We start from the raw sequence: 24,840 nt of genomic DNA, 5'->3' as shown, positions 1-24,840 counted from the left end.
TTGACGGCTGAGACAATCTGCCTCCCAGTTTTCCACGTCTGGGATGTGGGCTGCGGATATGGTGGACTAGGAGTCCTCCGTCCACTGAAGAATGCGATGAACCTCCAACATTGCCAGGCGGCTGAGTGTCCCGCCCTGGAGGTTGATGTAGGCAAACGCTGTAGCGTTGTCTGACTGGACTCGAATGTGCCTGGCCGCCAACAGATGGTGAAAGGCTTAGAGAGCTAGAAACACAGCTCTGATTTCCAGCACGTTGATCCAGAGGGCTGATTCGGACAGAGTCCAAGTGCCCTGCGCTCCATGGTGGAGATATACTGCTCCCCAGCCGGATAGACTAGCATCTTGGTGAGGATCACCCGGGACGGAGCCAGGAAGGAGCGTCCCTGAGACAGAGGGGCCGAAACCACCACTGAAACGAGCCCCTGGTCTGTGGCAAAGCCACCACCCCGTGGAAGGAGGAAGTCCGCTTGTTCCAACAGCGGAAAATATCCAGCCGCAGAGGACGCAGATGGAACTGGGCAAGGGAATCGCTTCCATTGACACCACCATCTGATCCAGCACCTGTATTAGGTGCCTGATGGAACGACGTGACCGCCAGCGGAGGGACTGCTGTTCGACTAAGGGCAGCTTCACAAGTGCCGACAGAGTCTCGAATTGCGTCCCTGGGTATGTGAACTTCTGGGTCGAAGTCAGAGTGGACTTGGACAGAATGACAAACCACCCGAATTGGTTAGAGTGGCGAGAGTGAGCGAGGCACTCCGCTAACAGTTTGCACTGGATGAAGCCCAGACTAGAAGGCTGTCCAGGACAAAAGGATTAGTGATGAGCGAGTATGCTTGTTACTACTCGGTACTCGCACGAGTATCACTGTACTCGGGCTACTCGGCGGGTACCGAGTAATTTTGCAATACTCGTGCTTTACTCGTGGTCTTCATTTCTGCATGTTGGCGCTCTTTTGAGAGCCAGCCCTCATGCAGGGATTGGCTGGCAGACCACTGCAATGCCACAGCCCTGTTAGTTGTGGAATTGCAGTGATTGGCTGGCCTGCACAGCGTGACCGAGCCTTTATACCGGCCGGCGCGCTGTGCTCTGTACACAGCCATCTCATATTCCCTGCTTTCCACGCCCACAGGCGCCTATGATTGGTTGCAGTGAGACACGCCCCCACGCTGAGTGACAGGTGTCACACTGCACCCAATCACAGCAGCCGGTGGGCGGGTCTATACTGTGCAGTAAAATAAATAAATAATTAAAAAATCCGGCGTGCGGTCCCCCCAATTTTAATACCAGCCAGATAAAGCCATACAGCTGAAGGCTGGTATTCTCAGGATGGGGAGCTCCACGTTATGGGGAGCCCCCCACCCTAACAATATCAGTCAGCAGCTGCCCAGAATTGCCGCATACATTATATGCGACAGTTCTGGGGCTGTACCCGGCTCTTCCCGATTTACCCTAGTGCGTTGGCAAATCGGGGTAATAAGGAGTTAATGGCAGCCCATAGCTGCCACTAAATCCTAGATTAATCATGTCAGGCGTCTCCCCGAGATTCCTTCCATGATTAATCTGTAAATTACAGTTAAAAAACACACACACCCGAAAAATCCTTTATTAGAAATAAAAAACACTAACAAAGTCCCTCATTACCAATTTATTAACCCCGACAAACCCTCCATGTCCGGCGTACTCCACGGACTCCGGCGTCGCGTCCAGCTCTGCTGCATGGAAGTGACAGGAGCTGCAGAAGACACCGCCGCTCCGGTCACCTCCACGCAGCTAATGAAGGGAATAGCGCGATCAGCTGCTGTCAGTCAGGTAACTCCCGGCCACCGCTGGATCCAGCGGTGGCCGCGATTAACTTCAGTGACAGCAGCTGATCGCTATACTCACCTCAGTTGGTGCATGGAGCTGACTGGAGCGGCGGTGAGTAGCGCGATCAGCTGAGCTGTCACTGAGGTTACCCGCGGCCACCGCTGCATCCACCGCTGGATCCAGGTAACCTCAGTGACAGCTCAGCTGATCGCTATACTCATCTCATTAGCTGCGTGGAGGTGACCGGAGCGGCGGTGTATTCTGCAGCTCCTGTCACTTCCATGCAGCAGAGCTGGACGCGACGCTGGAGGACTGTGGAGTACGCCGGACATGGAGGGTTTGTCGGGGTTAATAAATTGGTAATGAGGGACTTTGTTAGTGTTTTTTATTTCTAATAAAGGATTTTTCGGGTGTGTGTGTTTTTTAACTGTAATTTACAGATTAATCATGGAAGGAATCTCGGGGAGACGCCTGACATGATTAATCTAGGATTTAGTGGCAGCTATGGGCTGCCATTAACTCCTTATTACCCTGATTTGCCAACGCACTAGGGTAAATCAGGAAGAGCCGGGTACAGTCCCAGAACTGTCGCATCTAATGTATGCGGCAATTCTGGGCGGCTGCTGACTGATATTGTTAGGGTGGGGGGCTCCCCATAACGTGGAGCTCCCCATCCTGAGAATACCAGCCTTCAGCCGTATGGCTTTATCTGGCTGGTATTAAAATTGGGGGGACCGCACGCCGTTTTTTTTAATTATTTAATTATTTATTTCACTGCACAGTATACACACACCGGCTGCTGTGATTGGGTGCAGTGAGACAGCTGTCACTCAGTGTGGGAGCGTGTCTCACTGCAACCAATCATAGGCACCGAAAAGCAGGAAAGCAGGGAATAGGAGATTGATTAATGAGCGGCCGGCTTTTTCAAAAGAGGAAAAGCCACCGGAGTTTGAACAGCTGTGCAGCGCCGCGGCAGTGATCGGGGAACGGCAAGTAAGAGAGAGGGGGGGAACTGACCGGCAGACTGTGAGAGGGGGACAGACAAGACAGAGAGAGACAGACCGACGGACTGAGGGAGATAGAATAAAAAAAAAAAAATTACCGACATCGCTAGTAAAAAGCACAAAACGTGCGTTTTGGACATCGGAGTGCCACACAAGGTTTTCATGTAAAATCTTTCATGTATTAATCTCAAAAAGTAACATACACCAGCTCTATCTCACTATTGGGTATGTGCCCTTAACATTTCCGCCATGAAAAATCATTTTGGTGTCATTTTGGAAGGTTTTCTGGTGAGTCCGTAAAAATGGCGTAAAACTTGGACAAAATTGTTCACAGCTGTGACTTTTGAGTGATAAATGCTTCAAGGGGTCTTCCCCGTGCTGATGCCATGTCATTTGAGCACTCTTCTGAGACTTTTGTGACATTTTTAGGGTTTCTACATGCTGCCGGGGGGGTCATTTCACAAAAATACTCGGGTCTCCCATAGGATAACATTGGGCTCGGTGCTCGGGCCGAGTACACGAGTATCTTGGGAGGCTCGGCCCGAGCTTCGAGCACCCGAGCTTTTTAGTACTCGCTCATCACTAAAAAGGATCACTGCCAACCCCTAGAGGTGCAGGACCGCAATCACAGCTGCCCCGACCGTGAGAATACTCAAGGGGCCGTGGCTAACCCCAAGGGAAGAGCCACGAATTGGACCACTCTGATTGCAAAACGTAGCCAACGCTGGTGTGAAACTGCGATTGGCACATGCAGATAGGCATCTCTGATGTCGATGGATGCTAGGGAATCTCCTTGGGTCATTGATTGATCGCAGAGACTCCATGAGAAAATGCCGCACCTGAACATGCTTGAGAAGCTTGAGATCCAGGTCGGAAGGCACCGCCCTCTTCGGGTACTAGGAAAAGATTTAAGCAGAAATCTCAGAACCGTTCCCAGTCGGGAACTGGTACAATTACTCCAGTGGCCTGCAAGAATGCCACAGCCTGTGAGAAGGCGGCGGCCTTGGAGCAGGGGGGAGTTGACAGAAAAAATCTGTTTGGCGGGCTGGATAGAATTCTAACCTGTAGCCGTGGGAGATGGTATCTCGCACCCACTGATCGGAGACGTGTTAAAACCATACGTCGCCAAAGTGGGAGAGCCTGCCACCGACCAAGGACGTTGCTGGCGTGGCCAGATAGCCAGGAGGAGGCTGACTTAGTGGCAGCATCTCCTGCGGTCTTCTCGTGCGCCATTTGGGTTTACGATCCTTGGCTGAGCCAGTGGACGAGGCCGAGGGCTTAGAGAACGATCAGATGGAGGAACGAAAAGAACGAAACCTCGACTGATTCCTGCCCTGGACAGGTTTCCTGGTTTAGGTTTGTGGCATGGAAGAACTCTTCCCGCCAAGAGCTTCCTTAATAATTTCATCCAGTTGTTCCCGAATAGTCTGGTCCCAGCAAAAGGGAGCCCAGCAAGGAACTTCTTTAGAAGCATCCGCCCTCCACTTCCGAAGCCACAGGAGCCTGCGGATAGCAAGGAAATTAGCCGAGGCCACCGCAGTGCGGTGAGAGTCTCCAGCATGGCAGACATGGCATAGGATGAAAAGACTGAAGTCTGGAAGTTAAGGCAACCATTTCGGGCATAGAGTCCCTAGCGAGGGAATGCATCTCCTCTAGAGAAGCAGAGATGGCTTTAAAAGCCCGCACTGCTGCAAAAGCTGGGGAGAACGAGGCCCCTGCCGCCTCCATACAGATTTGGCCAGAAGGACAACCTGGCGGACAGCAAAGCCGTAAGTGAGGAGCCATCAGCCACTGATACAACGGTCCGGGCTGAGAGTCTAAACACCGGAGGGACCACCTTTGGTGAATGAGCCCACTCCTTGACCACCTCTGGTGGAAGGGGGAAACAGTCATCAGAACCACGCTTTGGGAAGCGTTTGCCAGAGCAGACCCTGGGCTTGGTCACAGTGGCCTGAAAACTGGAGTGGTTAAGGAACACACTCCTTGTTCTCTTTAAGGTATTCTGATGCTTTTCTGCCAGAGGGGGATACTCCCCTGATACAGGCGGATTGAGGTCCAGTACAAATATAATGGACGCAATCAAATCATTAGCATCTGCATCACCTTCGGACAGATCAATGGTACATTAAGTAGCGTCCGAGCCCCCAGTAAAGACATCCTCCTCGTCCAGTGAGTCAGCTCGTGAATCAGAGCTGCGGGACGGGGAAGGACAGGGGACCCTGCGTCTCCATTTTAGGAGGACGGGGACTGAGACCAGATGAAGAGTCCTCTGAGAGCTTTGCTGAGCGAGCCGTAGCAGCAGAAGCGCCCTGAGAAGGGGGCTAATGCATGCTCAGTACCACCGGAGCAGCTGGAGGGACCACTGATGAGCCTCCAGGCTGAGGGACCACTGTGTTTATGTGCTCAGTACAGACAGTACGAGTCTACAGGCAGTGCATATTAAGAACAGCCTTGCAGCCTTGCTCTGATGTGATACATGCTGCAGAAGTGGGGGCTCTGTGAGGGAATGCATCTCCAGAATGACCCCCAACAGAGTATATAAACAGAGAATATAAGCAGCTGCACAACTGGAGGTTGTGGCTTGCCAGACCGTTTAACATACATTTCTGTGCCCTCCAGTCCCCCAGCCCAGGCCCCCATTTGTCACAATGTGGTATCTCTGTGCCTATGCAGACATTGAGAACGCTGAGAAAATGGCGACCGGAGCGAGGAGAGGGGGCGGGGCCTACTCTGAGAGCGGGCAAATGAGGTATACAGGGGAGGGAATCTTTCCTCAGTGAGGAGTGTCCGTTCCCTGTGCTGAAGAGCCGCTGGGCGGAGCCACACTGTCCCTCTGCACTGACTGACATGCAGGGGTAGAGAATCGAAACTAGGCCTCAGGCGAAGCCGGGGCCTAGATTTAAACATGCGGCCAGCGTGCAGGCACCATCGGCGCGGTTCTCCAGTGAAAACTGGAGAACCGGCCGGAAATGTTACCACAGTCATATAACACACTCCCCCCAATAAATAAAGTACAAGGGACCCCTGGAAAGACCACTTTCTGTGGTAAAAACGTCTCAATACTTAGCTTTTGAGACGCAGGGCCAGGTCCCTGGGGGGGGGTTAAACGCTCCGTCCGGCAGAATCCTGAACAGGGCTGCGGATGGAGACCGGTCTCCTGCAAAGCAGTGAGAACCGTGATGGCTCCCACTTCAAGCCAGAGCCCCAGGGGATGGTGAAGGAGCGCGGCATGTGAAGGCTCCAGCCTTGTAAAATCAACCTTAACAGCACCGCCGACACAGTGGGGTGAGAAGGGACATGCCGGTAGTCCAGATTGGACCCGCTTTTCTTCCAAATCTTTGAAATCCAAAAAAGCAAAAATCAAAAATCAGAGAATGCATGTGTGTGTGACCTCCTGAACACAAAGCATTGAAACTGGCTAGGACTGGCTACCAGGGGGTGTATATGCTAGGAGGGAGGAGCTACACGTTTGAGTGTAGTACTTTGTGTGTCCTCCGAAGGCAGAAGCTATACACCCATGGTCTGGGTCTCCCATAAGGAACGATGAAGAAATGAAAGTTAAACTCCTCCTCCGCGGTATATACCCACCTACTGGCAGGAAGTTATTCAGTTTTTTGCTTAGTGTCGTAGAAGGTGGACATGGGTCTTTTTTCTCAGCCCCAGTTTTTTCCACAATCGCCGCAGCAGCATATACCCATTGTTTCCTGTGTCCCCCAATTAAACCACAAGATGGATGAGGGAAAACGGGTTTCTGGATTTGTGTTTTTTAGCGCAGCAACAAACCCGTTTTCCCTCATCCATCTTGTGATCTACTTTTTCGTCGGGGCTGCGGCTGACCACTATATGCACTTTCTGCTTAAACGCTCGCAGAGGAGTTGTGCCTGTCACAACTGAAACAGATGAGTACCTGCCTCTTTACATACATTCTCTTGTCTACCAGATAAGACCCTATTTTGCGCTTCTCTCCTCCACAGTTTTTCCTGACCCCCAATTAAACGAAAGAGAATATAATCATATTATGTAGGTCAAAAATTAATGAGAACGGTGAGAAAATGGGGGGAAAAAAACGGAATAATAATTTTATTCATTTATATAGCGCTATTAATTCCACAGCGCTTTACATACTTTGACAACATTGTCCCCATTGGGGCTCACAATCTAGGTTCCCCATCTGTATGTGTTTGGAGTGTGGGAGGAAACCGGAGTACCCGGAGGAAACCCACGCAAACACGGGGAGAGCATACAAACTCCTTGCAGATAGCGTACTTGGTGGGATTTGAACCCAGGACCCCACGCTGCAAGACTGCAGTGCTAACCACTGAGCCACCGTGCCGCCCAAAAAAAGATCCTCTTCGAAACACATTGAAAATAAAAAAACGCACTCAAACACTGAGTCCTCACTGGATCCTCAGCTATTATCCCACTTCTGATTGGTCAACGTCTTATTGGGGAAAGAAGTACATGCCCCCAGTGAAACCAGTCTGATAATATAATATCTCAATATCTCCGCAATGGACAGGCAAGAATGAAAAACAAAACCAGTTTTATTCTGCTCTGCTATTACTTGGTGAGGGAAGTGCAACTTGTGCAAAGGTCCTCCTTAAAGAGAAGCTCATACTAAACGATTCTGGAGCAGATGTTCTTATAAAAGTTGTATAGCTTGTGCCTTCCTCTGTCATTCCGCCAATGGGTGTCTCCATTCGAGGAGATCTTTACACATCTTTCAGCACTAATCAGTGGCATACTGCTGTGACACCCCTCTTTGAAAAAGGAATAGTTACAGCCAGTTGTCAATAGGTGAGGACAGGACACTACACAGTTACTAAGGAAGACACATTAGAAGAGGTGACAGGTACTCTTAATTGGAGAGTCAGTCATTGTTGCCTACCTTCCTGGGTCCGCACATGCTCAGGAGTGATTCTGTCGTCTGCAGGTGGAGGGAGGTCTTCCTGAACATAGATTTGACTTTGTTCTTCGTTTTGTCTATCATCAGAATGGTCTTCAGTGCGAATCACGTTTGCGGATCTGCCGGGCAACTCATCATCTTTGTTAAAATATTTCTGAAGCCAAGCTGGAACAATACTCTTTACAGTATCTGTGACACGACTGATGATACCCTGTGGGTGATGGAAAAGAGAACAATTTAAAGTGGATTGACTAATCTGTATTTGTCATTAACTAAATCACCAATCCCTGACGATCCATCCCAGAATGACTAACCCTTTGTGAACGCTCCGAGTTTACAACCTAAATACACTTGGGTGTATTATTGGACTTCTACAATGCTATCTCCGCACACCTAGCTTAATTGACAAGCTGCTTTCACTGCTGTCCTCCCTGCTCCTGAAATCTTGCACATGCTCAGTAGAAGCTGCAGACTCATTAGCAATACAGTAAGAAAGTGCTAGTCTGCCTGCAGCTCTCCAGTGTCATAAGAGCTTTCAACATCATCTGCTGCAAGAACCACGTTAAGCAAGTGTTATTCTGCACTACTATATATATATATATATATACTATATATATATATAGTGCCCAGACATCAGGAAGCTCTGGATCGTCATTCACAATGTGTTGGGGTGGAAGGGAGGAGATGAAAGTTAAGGCTATGTTCTCACACTGCTTTTTTTTTTTTTTTTTTACCTTCTGTTGCAAAAAAAAAAAAAAACACACAGCAAGAACATCTAACGCATGTGTTTTTGACACTTTTTTTACTGCATTTTGTCCAATGCCTTTTTTAAATCAAATCTATTGACTGGAAGGGCGCAAACACGCTGCAAAAACGAAAAAAGTATTGACATGCTACATCTTCAAAAACGCAGCCAAGATGCGGAAAAAAAAAAAAAAAAAAGATGCTCAGTGTGGACAGCAAAATAGAAATCTCAGACTCTGCTGGGGGAGGAAATGCATGCATTTGGGTGCATCTTTGTGACCTCTAAAATGCAGTAAAAGATGCAGTGTGTGAACATAGCCTAAGGGGTGCTTCACACACAGCGAGATCGCTACTGAGATCGCTGCTGAGTCACGTTTTTTGTGACCTCATTAGCGATCTCGCTGTGTGACACTGAGCAGCGATCTGGCCCCTGCTGTGAGATCGCTGCTCGTTACACACAGCCCTGGTTCGTTTTTTTATTGTTGCTCTCCCGCTGATAAGCACACATCGCTGTGTGTGACAGCGAGAGAGCAACAATCCTGAATGTGCAGGGAGCAGGAGCCGGCGTCTGACAGCCTGCGGTAAGCTGTAACTAAGGTAAACATCGGGTAACCAAGGTGGTTACCCGATATTTACCTTCGTTACCAGCCTCCGCAGCTCTCACGCTGCCAGTGCCGGCTCCTGCTCCCTGCACACACTAAGCTAAGCGGTGTGCACTGGTAACTAATGTAAGCATCGGGTAACCATACCCGATGTTTACCTTAGTTACCAGTGTCCGCAGCTTACAGACGCCGGCTCCGTGCAAGCGCAGCGTCGCTTGCACGTCGCTGCTGGCTGGGGGCTGGTCACTGGTGAGATCTGCCTGTTTTACAACTCACCAGCGACCATGTAGCGATGCAGCAGCAATCCTGACCAGGTCAGATCGCTGGTCGGATCGCTGCTGCATCGCTAAAGTGTGAAGGTACCCTAACACTGATGAAGTGCAAGCCTGCATAACCACACCATTAAAGGGAATCTGTCAGGTGATTTTATAGTACAATACTAACGTTATCTGTAAATATGGCTTCAGGAGAACTTTCAGGATCAGTAAGTTTATAGCTCTACCTTATCCTGTTATATTGCTCCTCCCTCGACTGCATTCACTATCACTGCTGAAAGGTGGGAGGGGGTATCTGTGGGGGCAGCAGTGCAAATTCAGTTCAGATTTACTACCACTGATGCCAGCACTGAGAGGTGGGAAGAGGGAGCAGTCAATATGCAGTTTGTATTCTATTAAGCTTACAACAAGGTAACTGGAAGAGGGCGAGCAATACAAGTTACAAAAATCACCTGACAAATTTTAACATAATTTACTCGGAAAAAAAATTAAATAAATGTATTTTAAACAAAGGAAGTAATGTAGAAACCTTCCAAGAAGCTGTGAGTGGACACAGTCGTGACAAGTGACAGATCAGTATTAACTATCTAGAAACAAGTCTCCTAAAGTCACAAATTGTAATCTGCTACTGAGTATATGCTATGCGAATTTAGCTACTCTTTCCAGTAAATCTTTGCCTACCTTGACCCTCCATGTAATCTAAATCCCCCTGATGTCATGAGGACCAAGGCCCTGGGCTTATGAAACTATAATCCTTTTCAGACACTAGAGTACTAAGAAAAAAGCAGCACAAAACAATACAATAACATTGTCTGGGTAAGCAGAAGTGACTCTTACATACCAAGTCACCAATAAATAAAACAAAAGGGTTGACATTGAATAAAATTATTCACCACTATACTGTTCTTGGCAGTTTACAAGCAAGAACAAAAAGGTCAAACAAAACTTTTTTTTTTTGAAAATTTGAGTTCTCAAGCAAGTTCATATAATAATCACAAAAATAAAAAAAATAAAAACGAATATCATGCTGCATCCATAACAGCCAGCCAGCCCTCCTTTCAGACATACTTGTTTCCGCTACACATTTATTTCTACTTCTGGAGCTGGTTGGTCTTAACCCCAAATCAGAGAAAAGTTCAAATAATTTGACCCAGAATAAGGATCGTAAAATGTTCTACCCCTCCACCGAAAATGGAAGAAAACTTGTGTGTATATTGAAAGGGAACCGGTCACATGAAAAAAATACTATTAACCTGCACATATAGGATTGATCTGCAGATCAATAGCATTTGAAACCTGCCCGCCTGCAATTCAAGCAATGCTTCAAGGGACACATGAACTTTAACCCCTTCTAGCAGGTTTCAGTTGTTGGGGTGGCGCCGGCTCAGTCACCGCTCTGTCTATGGAAAGAGGCTGCAACCTCCTCTAAGGGCCACCTGGGGCACTAGTGCGATCCTCGCATGACACACGGCTCACACTGGCAGCACAGCAGAGCCGAGTGTCATGCGAGTGTCCCTGCGACTGCGGTCCGACTGTGCGAGCAGACCTCAGCTGCGGGGAGAGGGCCGGCACTGAGGAGGAGAGGGAGTGCTTTATCTCCCTCTCTCCTCCGTTGCCGGCTATTGCGATTCTCACCCCGCACTCGTGGTATACCGGTGTACCGCGAGTGCAGTGCGATTTTTCTCTCGCCCCATACACTTGAATGGGTGTGAGAAAAAGAGTCTCGCATTACAGTCGCAGCATGCTACGATTGTTTTCTCGGTCCGATTAGGGCTGAGAAAATAATCGCTCATGGGTGCTGGCACACAGGCTAGAATTGGTCCGAGTGGAATGCGATGTTTTATCGCACTCTACTCGCACAGATTTTCTCGCCGTGTGGCGTAGGCTATGTGCGCACGTTGCGTACAGTCACTGCAGAAATTTCTGCAGCGATCTGAAGAGCACACGTGCGCTTTAAATCGCTGCAGAAATGTCCGTAGTGAAAAAAAAAAAAAGCCGATTCCATGCGCTCTGCCTGCAGCTCCTCCCATAGACAGAGCAGGAGCTGCCGGCAAAGCGCACGGAAGAAGTGACATGTCACTTCTTAGAACGCAGCGCTTCGGCAGAAGCCGAAGCGCTGCGCTCTAAAACGCCACTTGCGCACGGCCCCTGCACAATCTCCATAGACTGTGCAGGGGACGCAGGACGCATGCAGGTACGCTGCGCTACCAAGCCCCAGGTATTGAAATTTCTATGTCGTCAGAAATGCCTATTTATATATGTCCATCTATATATAGGACATCATTGTAGGCTAACCGGTCCAGAAAGTATAGTTATCACCGGATTTGCACGATCCCCTTTAGTGCGGTTATACATCCCTCCCAATACTCCAAATGTCATCCTAAAGTATAATGAATTTTATGTAATAGTTTGCACGAGCACTTTTTGTAACAATAAATTTCTACTTGTTTGAATATCAATATTTAGATTCCAGAGTCTTTTTATAGGTTGTGATTCATTATAATGGGTCTGCGTATGTCAGTGATTCTGGTACATTTAAAAAAAAAAAGCACAAACGTACCAGAATCACTGACGTGTGAAAGGGGCCTAAAGCACAGAGAGCATCATGAAGACCAAGGAACACAACAGGCAGGTCCTTGATACTGTTGTGGAGACGTTTAAAGCCGGATTTGGTTACAAAAAGATTTCCAAACCTTAACTTCCCAAGGAGCACTGTGCAAGTGATCATATTGACATGGAAGGAGTATCATACCACTGCAAATCTACCAAGACCCGGCCGTCCATCCAAACTTTCATCTCAAACAAGGAGAAGACTGATCAGAGATTCAGCCAAGAGGCCCATGATCACTCTGGATGAACTGCAGAGATCTACAGCTGAGGTGGGAGAGTCTGTCCATAGGACAACAATCAGTCATACACTGCACAAATCTGGCCTTTATGGAAGAGTGGCAAGGAGAAAGCCATTTCTCAAAGATATCCATAAAAAAGTGGTTTCAAGTTTGCCATAAGCCACCTGGGAGACACACCAAACATGTGGAAGAAGGTACTCTGGTCAGATGAAACGAAAAATCAAACTTTTTGGGCACAATGCCAAACGATATGTTGGTTGCGTAAAAGCAACACAGCTCATCATCCTGAACACACCATCCCCACTATCAAACATGGTGGTGGCAGCATCATGGTTTGGGCCTGCTTTTCTTCTGCAGTGACAGGGAAGAGGGTTAAAATTGATGGGAAGATGGATGGAGCCAAATACAGGATCATTCTTGAAGAAAACCTGTTGGAGTCTGCAAAAGACCTGAGACTGGGACAAAGATTTGTCTTCCAATAAGACAATGATCCCAAACAAAGCAAAATCTACAATGGAATGGTTCACAAATAAACGTATCCAGGTGTTAGAATGGCCAAGTCACAGTCCAGACCTGAATCCAATCGAGAATCTGTGGAAAGAGCTGAAAACTGCTGTTCACAAACGCTCTCCATCCAACCTCACTCAGCTCGAGCTGTTTGCAATGGAAGAATGGGCAAGAATTTCAGTCTCTCGATGTGCAAAACTGATACACATACCTCAAGCGACTTGCAGCTGTATTAACTTAAAGGGGACGAATATTATTGCACACCCCACTTTTCAGTTATTTATTTTTTAAAAAACTTTAAAATAAGCAATACATTTCGTTCAACTTCACAGTTGTGTCCCACTTGTTGTTGATTCTTCACCATAACATTAACATTTTATATTTATGTGTGAAGCCTAACCCACATTTCAGGCTATGTGCGCACTAGGCCGTTTTACCCGCGGATTTACCAGCGGTTTTGCTGCGGAAATTTCTTGAGAAATGTTTGTAATCTTCCTGCAGACATTTCCCAGCAAAACCTATGGGGAAAAAAGAATAGCAGTGCGCACACTGCGTTTTTTTCTCAAGAAAATTCTTTGTGAAGATTTTCTTGAGAAAATGTGCATGTCACTTCTTTTCCGCAGGTATACCTGCGGTATACCCCCGGTATTTCACTCCATTCACTGTAATGTAATCGCGAAATTCCGGGGGTATACCGCAGGTAGCAAATGATGTGCGGTATACCCTCGGTATAGCCGCGGTTTACCTGCGGTAATGTTCATCGCTGCCTGCGGTTTTGCAGGAAGTGATGAAGCGGAGCATAGTAAACACAGACGTCACACTCCCTGGACGCCGCACAGAAGCACTTCCGTGAGACGTCCGGCGGGTGCCCGTGCAATCTGTGTCCCACTCTAGCCCCGCGGCTGCCTGCCCTGCAGTGTCAGTGTCTGTCCGCAGTATCGGCAGCTTGTCACGCTGCAGCGCAGGCAGACACTGACACACAGCAGTGCATGCAGCCGCGGGGATGACGAGCGCTGCTGTCAGGAGGTGAGATGAAATCATTACCTGCTGTGACGATCTCCTGCCTCCTGACGTCACCGCTGTCACTGCAGTCTATGCCCGCGGCCCGAGACTGTCACTGGCGGTGACGTCACGGGCTCTCGCGATACTGCTGACAACGCGGCGGGCATAGAAGACAGTGACAGCACTGATGGCAGGACTGCAGGAGATCATCACAGCAGGTAATGATCTCATCTAACCTCCTGATGGCAGCGCTCGTCATCCCCTGCAGTGACCTGGGCTGACCTATTGATGTTAGCTCATGTCACTGCATTACTCTTCCAGCCAATGGGGAACATTCTGTTCTTCACTTACTGGGACAGCGACTAAGGTATGGATCGTCGTGGGATCCCCCCCTTATTGGATTACGCCGGACCCGGATTTGATTGTTCTTGTCAATAAATTGGTGAAAGAGGGAATGTGGGGAGTGTTTTTTCATATAAAACTTTTTTGTTGTCTATTTTTTATTTCTTACTGACTGGGTTGGTGATGTCAGGTATCTGATAGACGCGTGACATCACCAACCCCAGGGCTTGATGTCAGGTGGCATTACACATCTGGCATCAACCCCATATATTACCACGTTTGCCACCGCACCAGGGCAACGGGATGAGTTGGGGAAAAGCACCAGGATTGGCACGTCTAATGGATGCGCCACTTCTGGGGCGGCTGCGGCCTGCTATTTTTAGGCTGGGGAGTGTCCAATAACAGTGGACTTCCCTAGTCTGAGAATATCAGACCCCAGCTGTCCGCTTTACCTTGGCTGGTGATCCAATATGGGGGGGGGGACCCCACGTTTTTTGCTTTAAATTATTTATTTAATGTAAAATAACAACGTGGGATGCCCTCTGTTTTGGATTACCAGCCAAGGTGAAGCTGCCAGCTGTGGTCTGCAGGCTGCAGCCGTGTGCTTTACCCTAGCTGGCTACAAAAGATGGGGGGACCTCACGTCATTTTATATTTAATTATTTATTTTTTGGCTAAATACAAGGCTAGGCACCCTTTAGTGCCACATGAAAGTCACTAAAGGGTACCAGCTTAGAATATGCAGGGGGTCCGCTTCTGCCTCCCCGGGGACGAGTCAGAGACCCCAGGGGAGCCTCACAAAGTTTCTGACGGCGCCGGGCTCTGAACCTCCGCAGGCGGCCCGAAGCAAGATGGCGCCGGCTGGCGCGCGGCGTCCTCCAGCGGGGGATTCCCCAGGTGCCGCTCGGCATTCTCCCACAGCCTGTGCAGCGGAGCAGGGGACCAGCAGTGCAGAGAAACGGAGGTCGGAGGCGGCGGTGGCATTGGACGGAGCGGGCCCAGGTACAGAGGACTGGAGGAGGGGGGAGGCTGCTCAGCCTGCCTTGCAGCACGCTGCTGTGGATAGGGGGGGGGCCCTGAGGGGATCATCAGACCCGGGGATACCGGCCATGCTCTGCACACAGGAGCCCCCCCCGCCCACGGGGCACACAGAACCTCAGGTGTTACTAAGCAATATGCATGCTGGCCCCCCACTGGGGGACATACAAGCCCTGAGAGAGCTCATTTTGGCCCTCCCCAGCAAGAAAGATTTGGAGGATGTTGTGGCTAGAATTGAATCCTCCCAGCAGATGGCGCTGTCTGCCCTGAGGGAGGAAATGGTGGTACTGGAGGACAGAATTGAAGCCACAGAGCAGGCTCAGGAGTCCCTGGAGAGCAGAATGGAGAGGATTGAGAGAGACTGTGAGTCATCCAATGCCCGCATCAGAGATCTTGCCCTGCTCTTGGATGATCAAGAGAACAGGGGCAGAAGAAATAACATCAGACTCAAGGGTATACCGGAGGACTGGCCCCAGGAACTTCTGCGTACTAAGGTCTTAAACATCTTTAACCGGGTCACTGATCGCCCCTTGGAGGCTACCTACCTCTTCGACAGAATTCACAGAGTCGCAAGGTCGGGCCCTAGATCTGCCCCCTCCTCTAGAGATGTACTATGTCGTTTGCACTATTATGGAGACAGAGAAAGGATCCTACAGGGAGCTTGGTCATACGGTCCGGTGGAGATGGATGGGGCCATGGTGAAGCTATTCCCTGATGTCTCCGGCCGCACACTATATATGAGACGCCTGCTTCATCCTCTCCTGCTCGGCATCAAAGAAGTAAACGCCTCATATAGATGGGGCCATCCCTTCCATTTGATAGTACGCAAGGGGGACTCCGTGTTTTTGCTGAAGAGGCACTCAGAGCTTCCTGATCTTTTTGCATTCCTGGGAATACCAGACTGCTCAATTCCGGACTGGTTGGAGTGGGAACCCCAGGCACCCCCGAGGTCGGAGGAGGAAGGGAGGCACCCGTCCTGCTCAAAGCGGCGATCCTTGAGGGTTTTGGCATGTATTGGATGCTGCTGGGAGGAGGGAGTGGTCCAAGTTGTGAGACGACGGTGATTTCGATGAGAGACGGAGTCAAAGTACGGGGAGCTGGGAGGCTCTCTCTTGTCTCTACGACTCCTGGCCTTGGGCTAGTTTTTTCTGGACATAGTTTACTGCCTAAAGTTTTTGAAAATTCTATTTCTTTGGCAATGTCTAGTTTAAGATTGGGGGTGGGGGTGGGGGGGGGGGGGGGATGTTTTTCTTTACCGCGTTCATCCTGGGTGGTGGGGTGTGTGGGTGGTTAATCGGCTGACCCTTCTTCTCCGTCGGAGAGAGGGGTCATTTAGTGCTAATAAGAGGGGCGCGGGTCTGCGCTCTGGCCGCATGTCAGTTCTTGTCCCTATCCTTTTCTTAGTAGTCCCTGGGCTGGTCCCTGGTGCTGCGAGCGGCAGTCTCGCTGCTTTTCCTCTCTCTTGTTCTCTTCTCTGATCTTCTTGCCTCTCTCTTTTCCCCCTGCTAAAGGGTCTCAGCTACTTCCCTCTTTGTCAATACTTTTTCTACCCCTCCTCTCTTTTCACCAGCTTTCCCTCTCTTTTTTTTTTTTTTTTTTTTTTTTCTCTCCCCTTCCCCTCCTTTCTTTTGATTTGCTCCTCTAGGACCTCGCGACAGAAAATGGTGAAACAGAGGCAGGCCAATCTGCGGGTGGGCTCACTGAATGTCAAGGGCCTTCATAGCCCGGAGAAAAGATCTATCCTGCTGAACCTTCTTTGGAGAAATCGAATTCAGGTAGCCTTCCTCCAGGAGACACACTACTGTGAAGCTAAGCCTTACAGACTCTCGGACAGAAGGTACCCCACTGTGCACCACTCACCCTCCCCTGATCCTAGATCTAGGGGAACGAGCATCCTCATGTCCAGCACGCTCCCGTGGGAATTGTTAGACTCTCAGACAGACGATCTGGGTAGGCTTATGATGCTCAAGGGACGCATAGCTACTCAGATGTTCACATTTGTGGCAGTATACTTGCCTAATGCGGGCCAATGTCCCACCTTGTTGCGGTACCTTGAGAAGATAGAGGAATTCTCGGAGGGCACTTTGGTTCTCGGGGGTGACTTTAACGTAGTCTTGGAACCGTTGAGAGACAGTTCAAAAGGGGTGTCTGGTATGCCACACATGACGCTGCGCCGGATGAGACGGGGATTACATGACCACCAACTGATAGATACTTGGCGATTGCTGCACCCATCAGACAAAGACTTTTCATTTTATTCTGCAGCGCACGACTGCTATTCTAGGTTGGACCTCTTTTTTATTAAACATGGGGACCTACACTCTCTGGTGGATGCGTCAATTGAGTGCATATCTTTTTCTGATCACGCACTGATTACGGTCACTCTGTCCCTTGAATGTCCCATCGGGAGGCAGGGTCAGTGGCTATTGAACACCTCGTTACTCAATGAGCCGGTGAAAATGCAAGAAATAAGGGAGGCCCTGAGGGAATACTTTGACTGTAGTGGGGGGGAGGGGATGTCCCCCAACATTGTGTGGGAAGCTCACAAATGTGTCGTGAGGGGATTATTCATCAAACATGGGGCCCGTCTGAAAAGGGAACGGGAAGCTGAGGTTACATCTCTACTAGCAGACATAAGGGAGTTGGAAGCAGTACATAAGGGGTCTTTGGGAGGGAACGTGGGCGCCAATCTGGCCAGGAAGAGGGAGGAACTCAGGTCCTTGCTATATCAAAAGGCCAAGGGAGTGCTAGCTAAATGCAGGCGGCATTTTTATGAATATGGCAATAAAAGTGGGAGGACCCTGGCTAGAGCCCTCCGGAACCAGAGGGCGAGGGGATATGTTCCTAGAGTGCACATGTCTGGCGACAGGTGGGCCACTCTTCCGAAAGACATTGCCTCCGCCTTTAAAGACTTTTACGCCTCTCTCTACTCAATAGATGGGGGGCGGTCGGAGAGGGCCAGGACGGAACTACGGCAGCGTATCCAGAAGTACATTTCTAACTCCGGGTTGAAACATCTTAAACCTGAGGATGCGGACGCCCTGGAAAGACCCATCTCAGAGGAGGAGTACTTGGCTGCAATTAAAAATTCCCCTACTGGTAAGGCCCCTGGTCCGGATGGATTTCCCCTGCTTTACTACAAAAAGATGGGCTCCATGTTGCTTCCCCCATTTCTCTCGGCCTTTAACAATATCTCACTCTCTGAAAAAGTTCACTTGCCGAGAGACTCTCTGGCCGCTAATATAGTAGTCATCCCTAAAGAGGGTAAAGACCCTACCTCTTGTTCTAGTTACCGACCCATCTCCCTCCTCAACACAGATTTGAAGCTCTTCGCCAGAATATTATCAGAGAGACTCTCTCCATTGCTGGGGGAGATTGTCCACCCTGACCAGGCTGGGTTCATGATGGGAAGGGAAGCGAGAGACAACACCACTAAGGCGTTGAACTTAATCCACAGGGCTAATTCGGAAGGGTTGCCCCTGATGCTCTTGTCGACCGATGCAGAAAAAGCGTTCGACAGAGTCAATTGGATATTCATGGAGGAGGTTCTGCGGGAGGTGGGGTTGGGGAGGATGATGTTCAGGTGGATTTGCTCTCTGTATAGCAATCCCTCTGCTGCGGTCAGGGTGAACGGTCTCCTTTCAGATAGATTTTCCATTCTTAACGGCACAAGGCAGGGATGTCCCCTCTCACCCCTGATCTTTATCCTGACCCTGGAACCCCTGCTTTGCCGAATTAGAGGTAACATTGACATTTCCGGCCCTACAGTTGCGGGTTCCACCTATAAAATCGCGGCGTACGCGGATGATTTACTTTTCTTTATTACTAACCCTCGGGTCTCCCTGCCCAATTTACTGAGAGAGCTGGAAACATACTCCTCTCTTTCTAATTTTAGAATTAACATGTCAAAATCGGAGGCTATGAATGTATCTTTACCCCAAGATCTTGTTATTGCGCTTCAATCTGCGTTTGGGTTTAAGTGGGCTAATCATTCTTTGAGGTATCTGGGGGTCCAGCTGGCAGCGGACAATAGCCAACTATATAAGCTGAACTATCTCCCTCTCCTGCAGTCCATTAGAACAGATTGCGCAAACTGGGCGAGGGGTCTTTTCACATGGTTTGGGAGGTGTGCAATATTGAAGATGAACATATTACCACGGCTTCTCTATCTCTTTCAGGCCCTGCCAATTAAGATCCCGAGCTCTTTTTTCAAGGAAGTGGCCTCACTATATACTAAATTTATTTGGGCAAATAAGCCGGCGAGGCTTTCCCGTTCCCTACTGTGCAGACCTAAGCGTAGGGGTGGGCTGGGAATACCTGATATGAAAAAATATTACTGGGCCACACATATGGTTAGGATTCTGGATTGGTGCCGTCACTCCAGGATGAAACCTTGGGTCGCCCTGGAACAGAGCTTCTCGGAGGTACATTTACCAGCCATGCCTTGGGTCGGGAGCCTGTTCCCGGCCTCTGTGAGATCTCATCCCACCATTGGCGCTACTCTGGAATGCTGTTCGAGGGGAGAGGTTCGGCGCCTTCTCCTGCCGTTGCCTTCTCCCATGTCACCAATTATAGGAGATCCGGATTTCCGTCCCGGCCTCTCAGATCCAGTTTTTCGGAGCTGGGTACAGGGGGGCAGATTCAGAGCTTACCAGATGGGAGGAGAGGGTGACTGGTTGTCTCTTTCGGATATTTGTGGTCTCCTGCCGCCGGACCCCATGGGGAGATGGAGGGCAATGCAGTTGAGACACTTCTTGAGCTCCCTTCCCTGCTTCGCCCGGTATGCTGGGCCTCTCACTAGATTCGAAAAATTGTGCTTGGGAGAGGGGGCCCTGCGGCACTCACTTTCCCTGGCATACAATCTGCTATCAGACCCGGGTGATTTGCCCACCCCGGTTTATTTGCGGCAGTGGGAAAGGGACCTTGGGACGACCTTGTCAGACACGCAGCGAAACAACGTCCTAATGTTGGCACATAAAACCTCGGTCAGTTCCAGAATGTTGGAGGCCAACTTCAAACTTCTGACCAGGTGGTATAGAGTCCCGACCAGGCTTCATAGGATATTCCCCTCAGTCGATCCCGTTTGCTGGAGGTGTGGTTCGGGGGAGGGTGACTACGTGCACATCTTTTGGTCTTGCCCTTCTTTACAACGGTTTTGGTCAGAAGTGAGGGAGGTAACTAGACTGGTGACCGGCACGGCTGAGACATTGGGTCCGGAACTGTATATCTTACAGCTTTCGGAACTCCCGGCTCATAGATACAAGCGCTCTTTGCTTAGGTTTATGGTAATGGCCGCCAGGTCTTGTATCCCGCTTGGCTGGAAGTCTACTACCCCCCCTACACTGGCACAGTGGGTTGCAAGGGTTAATGACCTAAGGCACATGGAGGACCTGACATCCTCTCTCAATGACAGTCAGGAAGGTTTTCGCAGGACCTGGCTCCCATGGTTGGAGTTCACTTACTCGGCGGATTACGCCAGATTACTCGCTCCTCCACGGCTGCTGTGAGGCTCTGGTGGAGCATCCCCTCCCCCCCCCCCCCCCTTTTTTTTTTTTTTTTTTTTTTTTTCCTCTCTCTTCTCCTCTTCTCCTCTTTTCTCGCTTTCCCTTTCTCTCACCTCTCTGCCCACTATCTTCTCCTACTCTCCCCTCCCCTTTAATCTCTCTCTACCTTTTTCTCTTATCCTGGTTCTAAATTCTTTTCGGGCTTTGCCCTCTCTTTCTATGTTCTGTATTCTACCCATGTTGGGTTGGTTCATAAAAGGATTAAAATGGGACTGACTCGAGCAGTTGCAGTTATTAGATATGTACAGGAGAGCGGAAGGGTGGGATATATGTCAATGTTAAATATTTGAAATCTGTTTTTCTGCTTTTTGTGGAACAGTGGTTATTTTGTATGTTCTCGTGTCGGTCTTTAAAATAAAGAATTTAAAAAAAAAAGAATATGCAGGGGGGGTGGAACATTATATAGGTCTTTCTCATCTATCTATCCATCTTTCCCTCTATCCATTATCTGTCTATCGATTATCTATCTGATATATTATTTATTGCAGTTCAGCATAAAAAAAAACGCAGGGGCCAACCGGCGGCAAAAACGCATGCGTTTTTTCCCGCGGTTTTGGTGCGGTTTTTTACCGCAGGTGCGGTAATCTTTAACTCCCAGAAGTTTCTCAAGAAATTTTCTTGAGAAAAATCACTTTTCTAGAGCGCACATAGCCTAAAGGTTTACAAATTCAAGGGGGCCGAATACTTTTGCAAGGCACTGTAGCTCTTCAAGGAAAAAAAAAAAAAGCTTAGCTCTGTCTGGTTGCTCTGGGCGAGAAGGCTAGCTTTTCCTTTAGCAGCACTTTAAGGCACTTCAGTCGATAGGAACTCCAGTGCACTCTGAATACATTATGCTCTACTCATCAGAAATTTGTGGCATTTCAGGTGAATGAATGAAAACATCAGATGCCCCGTGTAATCCCAACTTTACTTTAGAAAGAGGAGAATGTGAACAAGTGTAGAGCATCTAGAAAACCTGGTTAGTGATCCATTACATGACGATGGACAATGTTTGCATGATTCCACACAAAGAACAGTTTTTCCCCCAAATAACTTCAACAAACCTCTAATTACATGATGCATTACAGAACTAAATGTTTCTTGAATGGAATATCCCACAGGACTGCTTATGTCCACTATAAGCTGTGGTCAGGTTTTAGATTTCTAGCGACATAAAAAAATAAAAATAAATCTAAAGGTTTCGTGCCCACGATGAATGTTACCAGCGTTTTGAGCGATATGTATTATTTTTGCTGCATCAATAGCAAAGTGTTTACAGTACAGGCAAAGTGGATGAGATTAATAGAAGTCTCATGTCCATTGCACTTTTTTTCGCTGCATAAAATGACCCACAGTACTTTTTGCCAAGCTGCAGCACGCCATTATACCTTGCGGGTACACAGAGTTTTCGGTGTGGAATTTCCGCATACATTTGCATTCGATACGTAAAAAAAAAAAAAAAAAAAATCACAGGTTAAAAAAAACCCCCGCACATAGGGTATTAGTGTGTTTCAGTGACATAAAAGCATTAAAAATGCATGTAAGATTGTCAATACCGGGAAATTGCAAAAACAAAGCTTTGTTTAAAGCACGACACATCAGAGACAAAAAAAACAGTGCCAAAAATGGGATAAAAATGCTGCGGCAAAAAACGCAATGAAAAAAAAAAAAAACACAAGTTAACTAAAGTACAGAAATTCTATAGTCAAAAACTCAAACACTGCTCGTGGGAACATGGCCTTATTTAGCTGCTTTGCTATAAAGGATTGGGGCCTCATGATAAGCAGCATGCTATTAACACTTAGGGTACCGTCACACTTCAGCGACGCTCCCGCGATCCCACCAGCGATATGACCGGGTCAGGATCGCTGGCGCGTCGCTACATGGTCGCTGGTGAGCTGTCAATCAGGCAGATCTCACCAGCGACCAGCCCCCAGCGACGCGTGGAAGCGATGCTGCGCTTGGTAACTAAGGTACATATCAGGTAACCAAGCGCTTGGTTACCCGATATTTACCTTGGTTACCAGCGCACACCGCTTAGCGCTGGCTCCCTGCACTCGTAGCCAGAGTACACATCGGGTTAATAAGCAAACTGCTTTGCTTATTTACCCGATGTGTACTCTGGCTACGTGTGCAGGGAGCAGGGAGCCGGCACTGGCAGTCTGAGAGTGGCGAACGCTAGTAACCAAGGTAAATATCAAGTAACCAAACAAAGCACTTCGCTTGGTTACCCGATATTTACCTTGGTTACAGCTTACCGCAGGCTGCCAGACGCCGGCTCCCTGCTCCCTGCACATTCAGATCGTTGCTCTCTCGCTGTCACACACAGCGATGTGTGCTTAACAGCGGGAGAGCAACAATAAAAAATGAACCAGCACTGTGTGTAACGAGCAGCGATCTCACAGCAGGGGCCAGATCGCTGCTCAGTGTCACACACAGCGAGATCCCTGATGAGGTCACTGGTACGTCACAAAAAACGTGACTCAGCAGCGATCTCGCTATGTGAAAAGTACCCCTTACAGGAGCACCATACCAGCTGTAGTACTGAAGGCCTTGACCAGGCAGGGCAGAAGACACATGGCTCTGTGCATCCCTGACGGTCAGCCTCTGGGGGAGACCGCACCGGTCCTGCAGACTAATTATGACATTTCTGTCAATTGACTCCCATTCAGTTAAGCAACCATAAATTACTCTCTTGTACTGTAGAAATAGACAATAGAAGAAGAAAGTCTGGAATTCCAGTATCCTCCCCATTTAATCTCTTAACACCTTCATGACAGGCCAATTTCTGTTTTTGAGTTTCCATTTTTTTTACTCTCGTTCTCCCAGAGCCATAACTTTTTTATTTTTCTGTACACGTAGGAATATGAGGGCTTGTTTTATGCAGGAGGCGTTGTACTTCTGTATGACACCACATGGCTCAGGATTGTTAAGGGCAGGTCTTGGCTGTAATACACACGCCTATATGAACTTGTCGATCCAGGACAGTGGGCACAGAGAGCCAGCAGGGACACATTGCAGTCTTTCCAATGACTTTTCAAGTGTGTTTGTGTCTGAAAAGTCGCCACATTTCAGAGTTAAACATACATGGCTGAGATGTCACAGCCAGTGTCTGATACACGCTGTACACGGATTCAGCAGCCTGTATCAGCTGTAAGTTTCACTTCAATATTTTTCATGCTTTGCTTTACCCCATTGGGGCTCAATCTAAATTCCTTATCAGTAAAGTCTTTGGAGTGTGGGAGGAAACCGGAGTATCCGAGAGAAACCCACGCGAACAAGGTGAAAACATACAAAGCCTTGCAGATGTTGTCCTTGGTGGGATTTGAACCCAGGACCCCAGTGCTAAGTTAGTTATTTCCACAAGATGTTTAACCCTTTTAAATTGATTTAATAGTTTTTGTGCTGTTTTTTTCCCCTATTCTTCCAAGAGCCATAACTTTTTTTTTCCTTCTATGCATATAGCTGTATGAGGGACTTGTTTTTTGTAGGAAGAGTTGTAGCTTTGAAGAATATCATGTACTGGAAAATATTAAAAAAAATGTGTGCGTGATCAAATTGTGAAAAAATAAATATGCAGTTTTAGGCTATGTGCGCACTAGTGCGTTTTACCCGTGGATTTACCCGCGGATTTGCCGCGGAAATTTCATGAGAAATGTCTGCAATCTTTGTGCAGACATTTCCCAGCAAATCCTATGGTAAAAAAAAAATAGCTGTGCGCACTGGTGCGGATTTTTCTCAAGAAATTTCCTTGAGAAGAATTTCTCGAGAAACTTTCTTGAGAAAATGAACATGTCCATTATTTCCGCAGGTACCCTGCGGATTTCGGCAGTACAGCCTGCAAAAATCCGCAGGGAACCACCCGCGGGAAAATCGCGGCTATTCCGCGGCTAATCCGCGGCTAATCCGCATGCGGATTTGGTGCGGATTTTTTCCGGAGGTCCGGAAATCTTTCACTCCCAGAAGTTTCTCAAGAAATTTTCTTGAGAAACTTCTCATTTCTAGTGCGCACAGAGCCTTAACATGGTTTTGAGCAGTTGTGTTTATTATGTGGTAAAAATGACAGACATTGTCCATTTGTCAGTATGATGACAGCGATCGCAAACTTGCATAGATAAATTTGAAGTGAAAATAATTGTTTTTGTTTTTATTTTTTTTAACCTGTTACATTTTTATATTTGTCGATTTAGTTGCTACAGATCATTGTTAGCATGGCAAG

General features: G+C 48.4%; 1 protein-coding gene across 1 annotated transcript in view; it reads right to left on the bottom strand.

Moving 5' to 3' along the window:
• NUP153 (nucleoporin 153) overlaps positions 1-24,840 on the bottom strand; it is a 177,169-nt gene that overhangs the window by 142,481 nt on the left and 9,848 nt on the right. Inside the window, 1 exon segment of the mRNA XM_075314720.1 lies at positions 7,702-7,930. Coding sequence (XP_075170835.1) covers positions 7,702-7,930 — 229 coding nt within the window.

This window comes from Anomaloglossus baeobatrachus, chromosome 6 (genome assembly GCF_048569485.1).
Source record: "Anomaloglossus baeobatrachus isolate aAnoBae1 chromosome 6, aAnoBae1.hap1, whole genome shotgun sequence".
Classification (NCBI taxonomy): Eukaryota; Metazoa; Chordata; class Amphibia; order Anura; family Aromobatidae; genus Anomaloglossus; species Anomaloglossus baeobatrachus.
The sequence above is the reverse complement of the archived record's forward strand: the minus strand, read 5'-3'. Positions and strand labels throughout refer to the sequence as shown.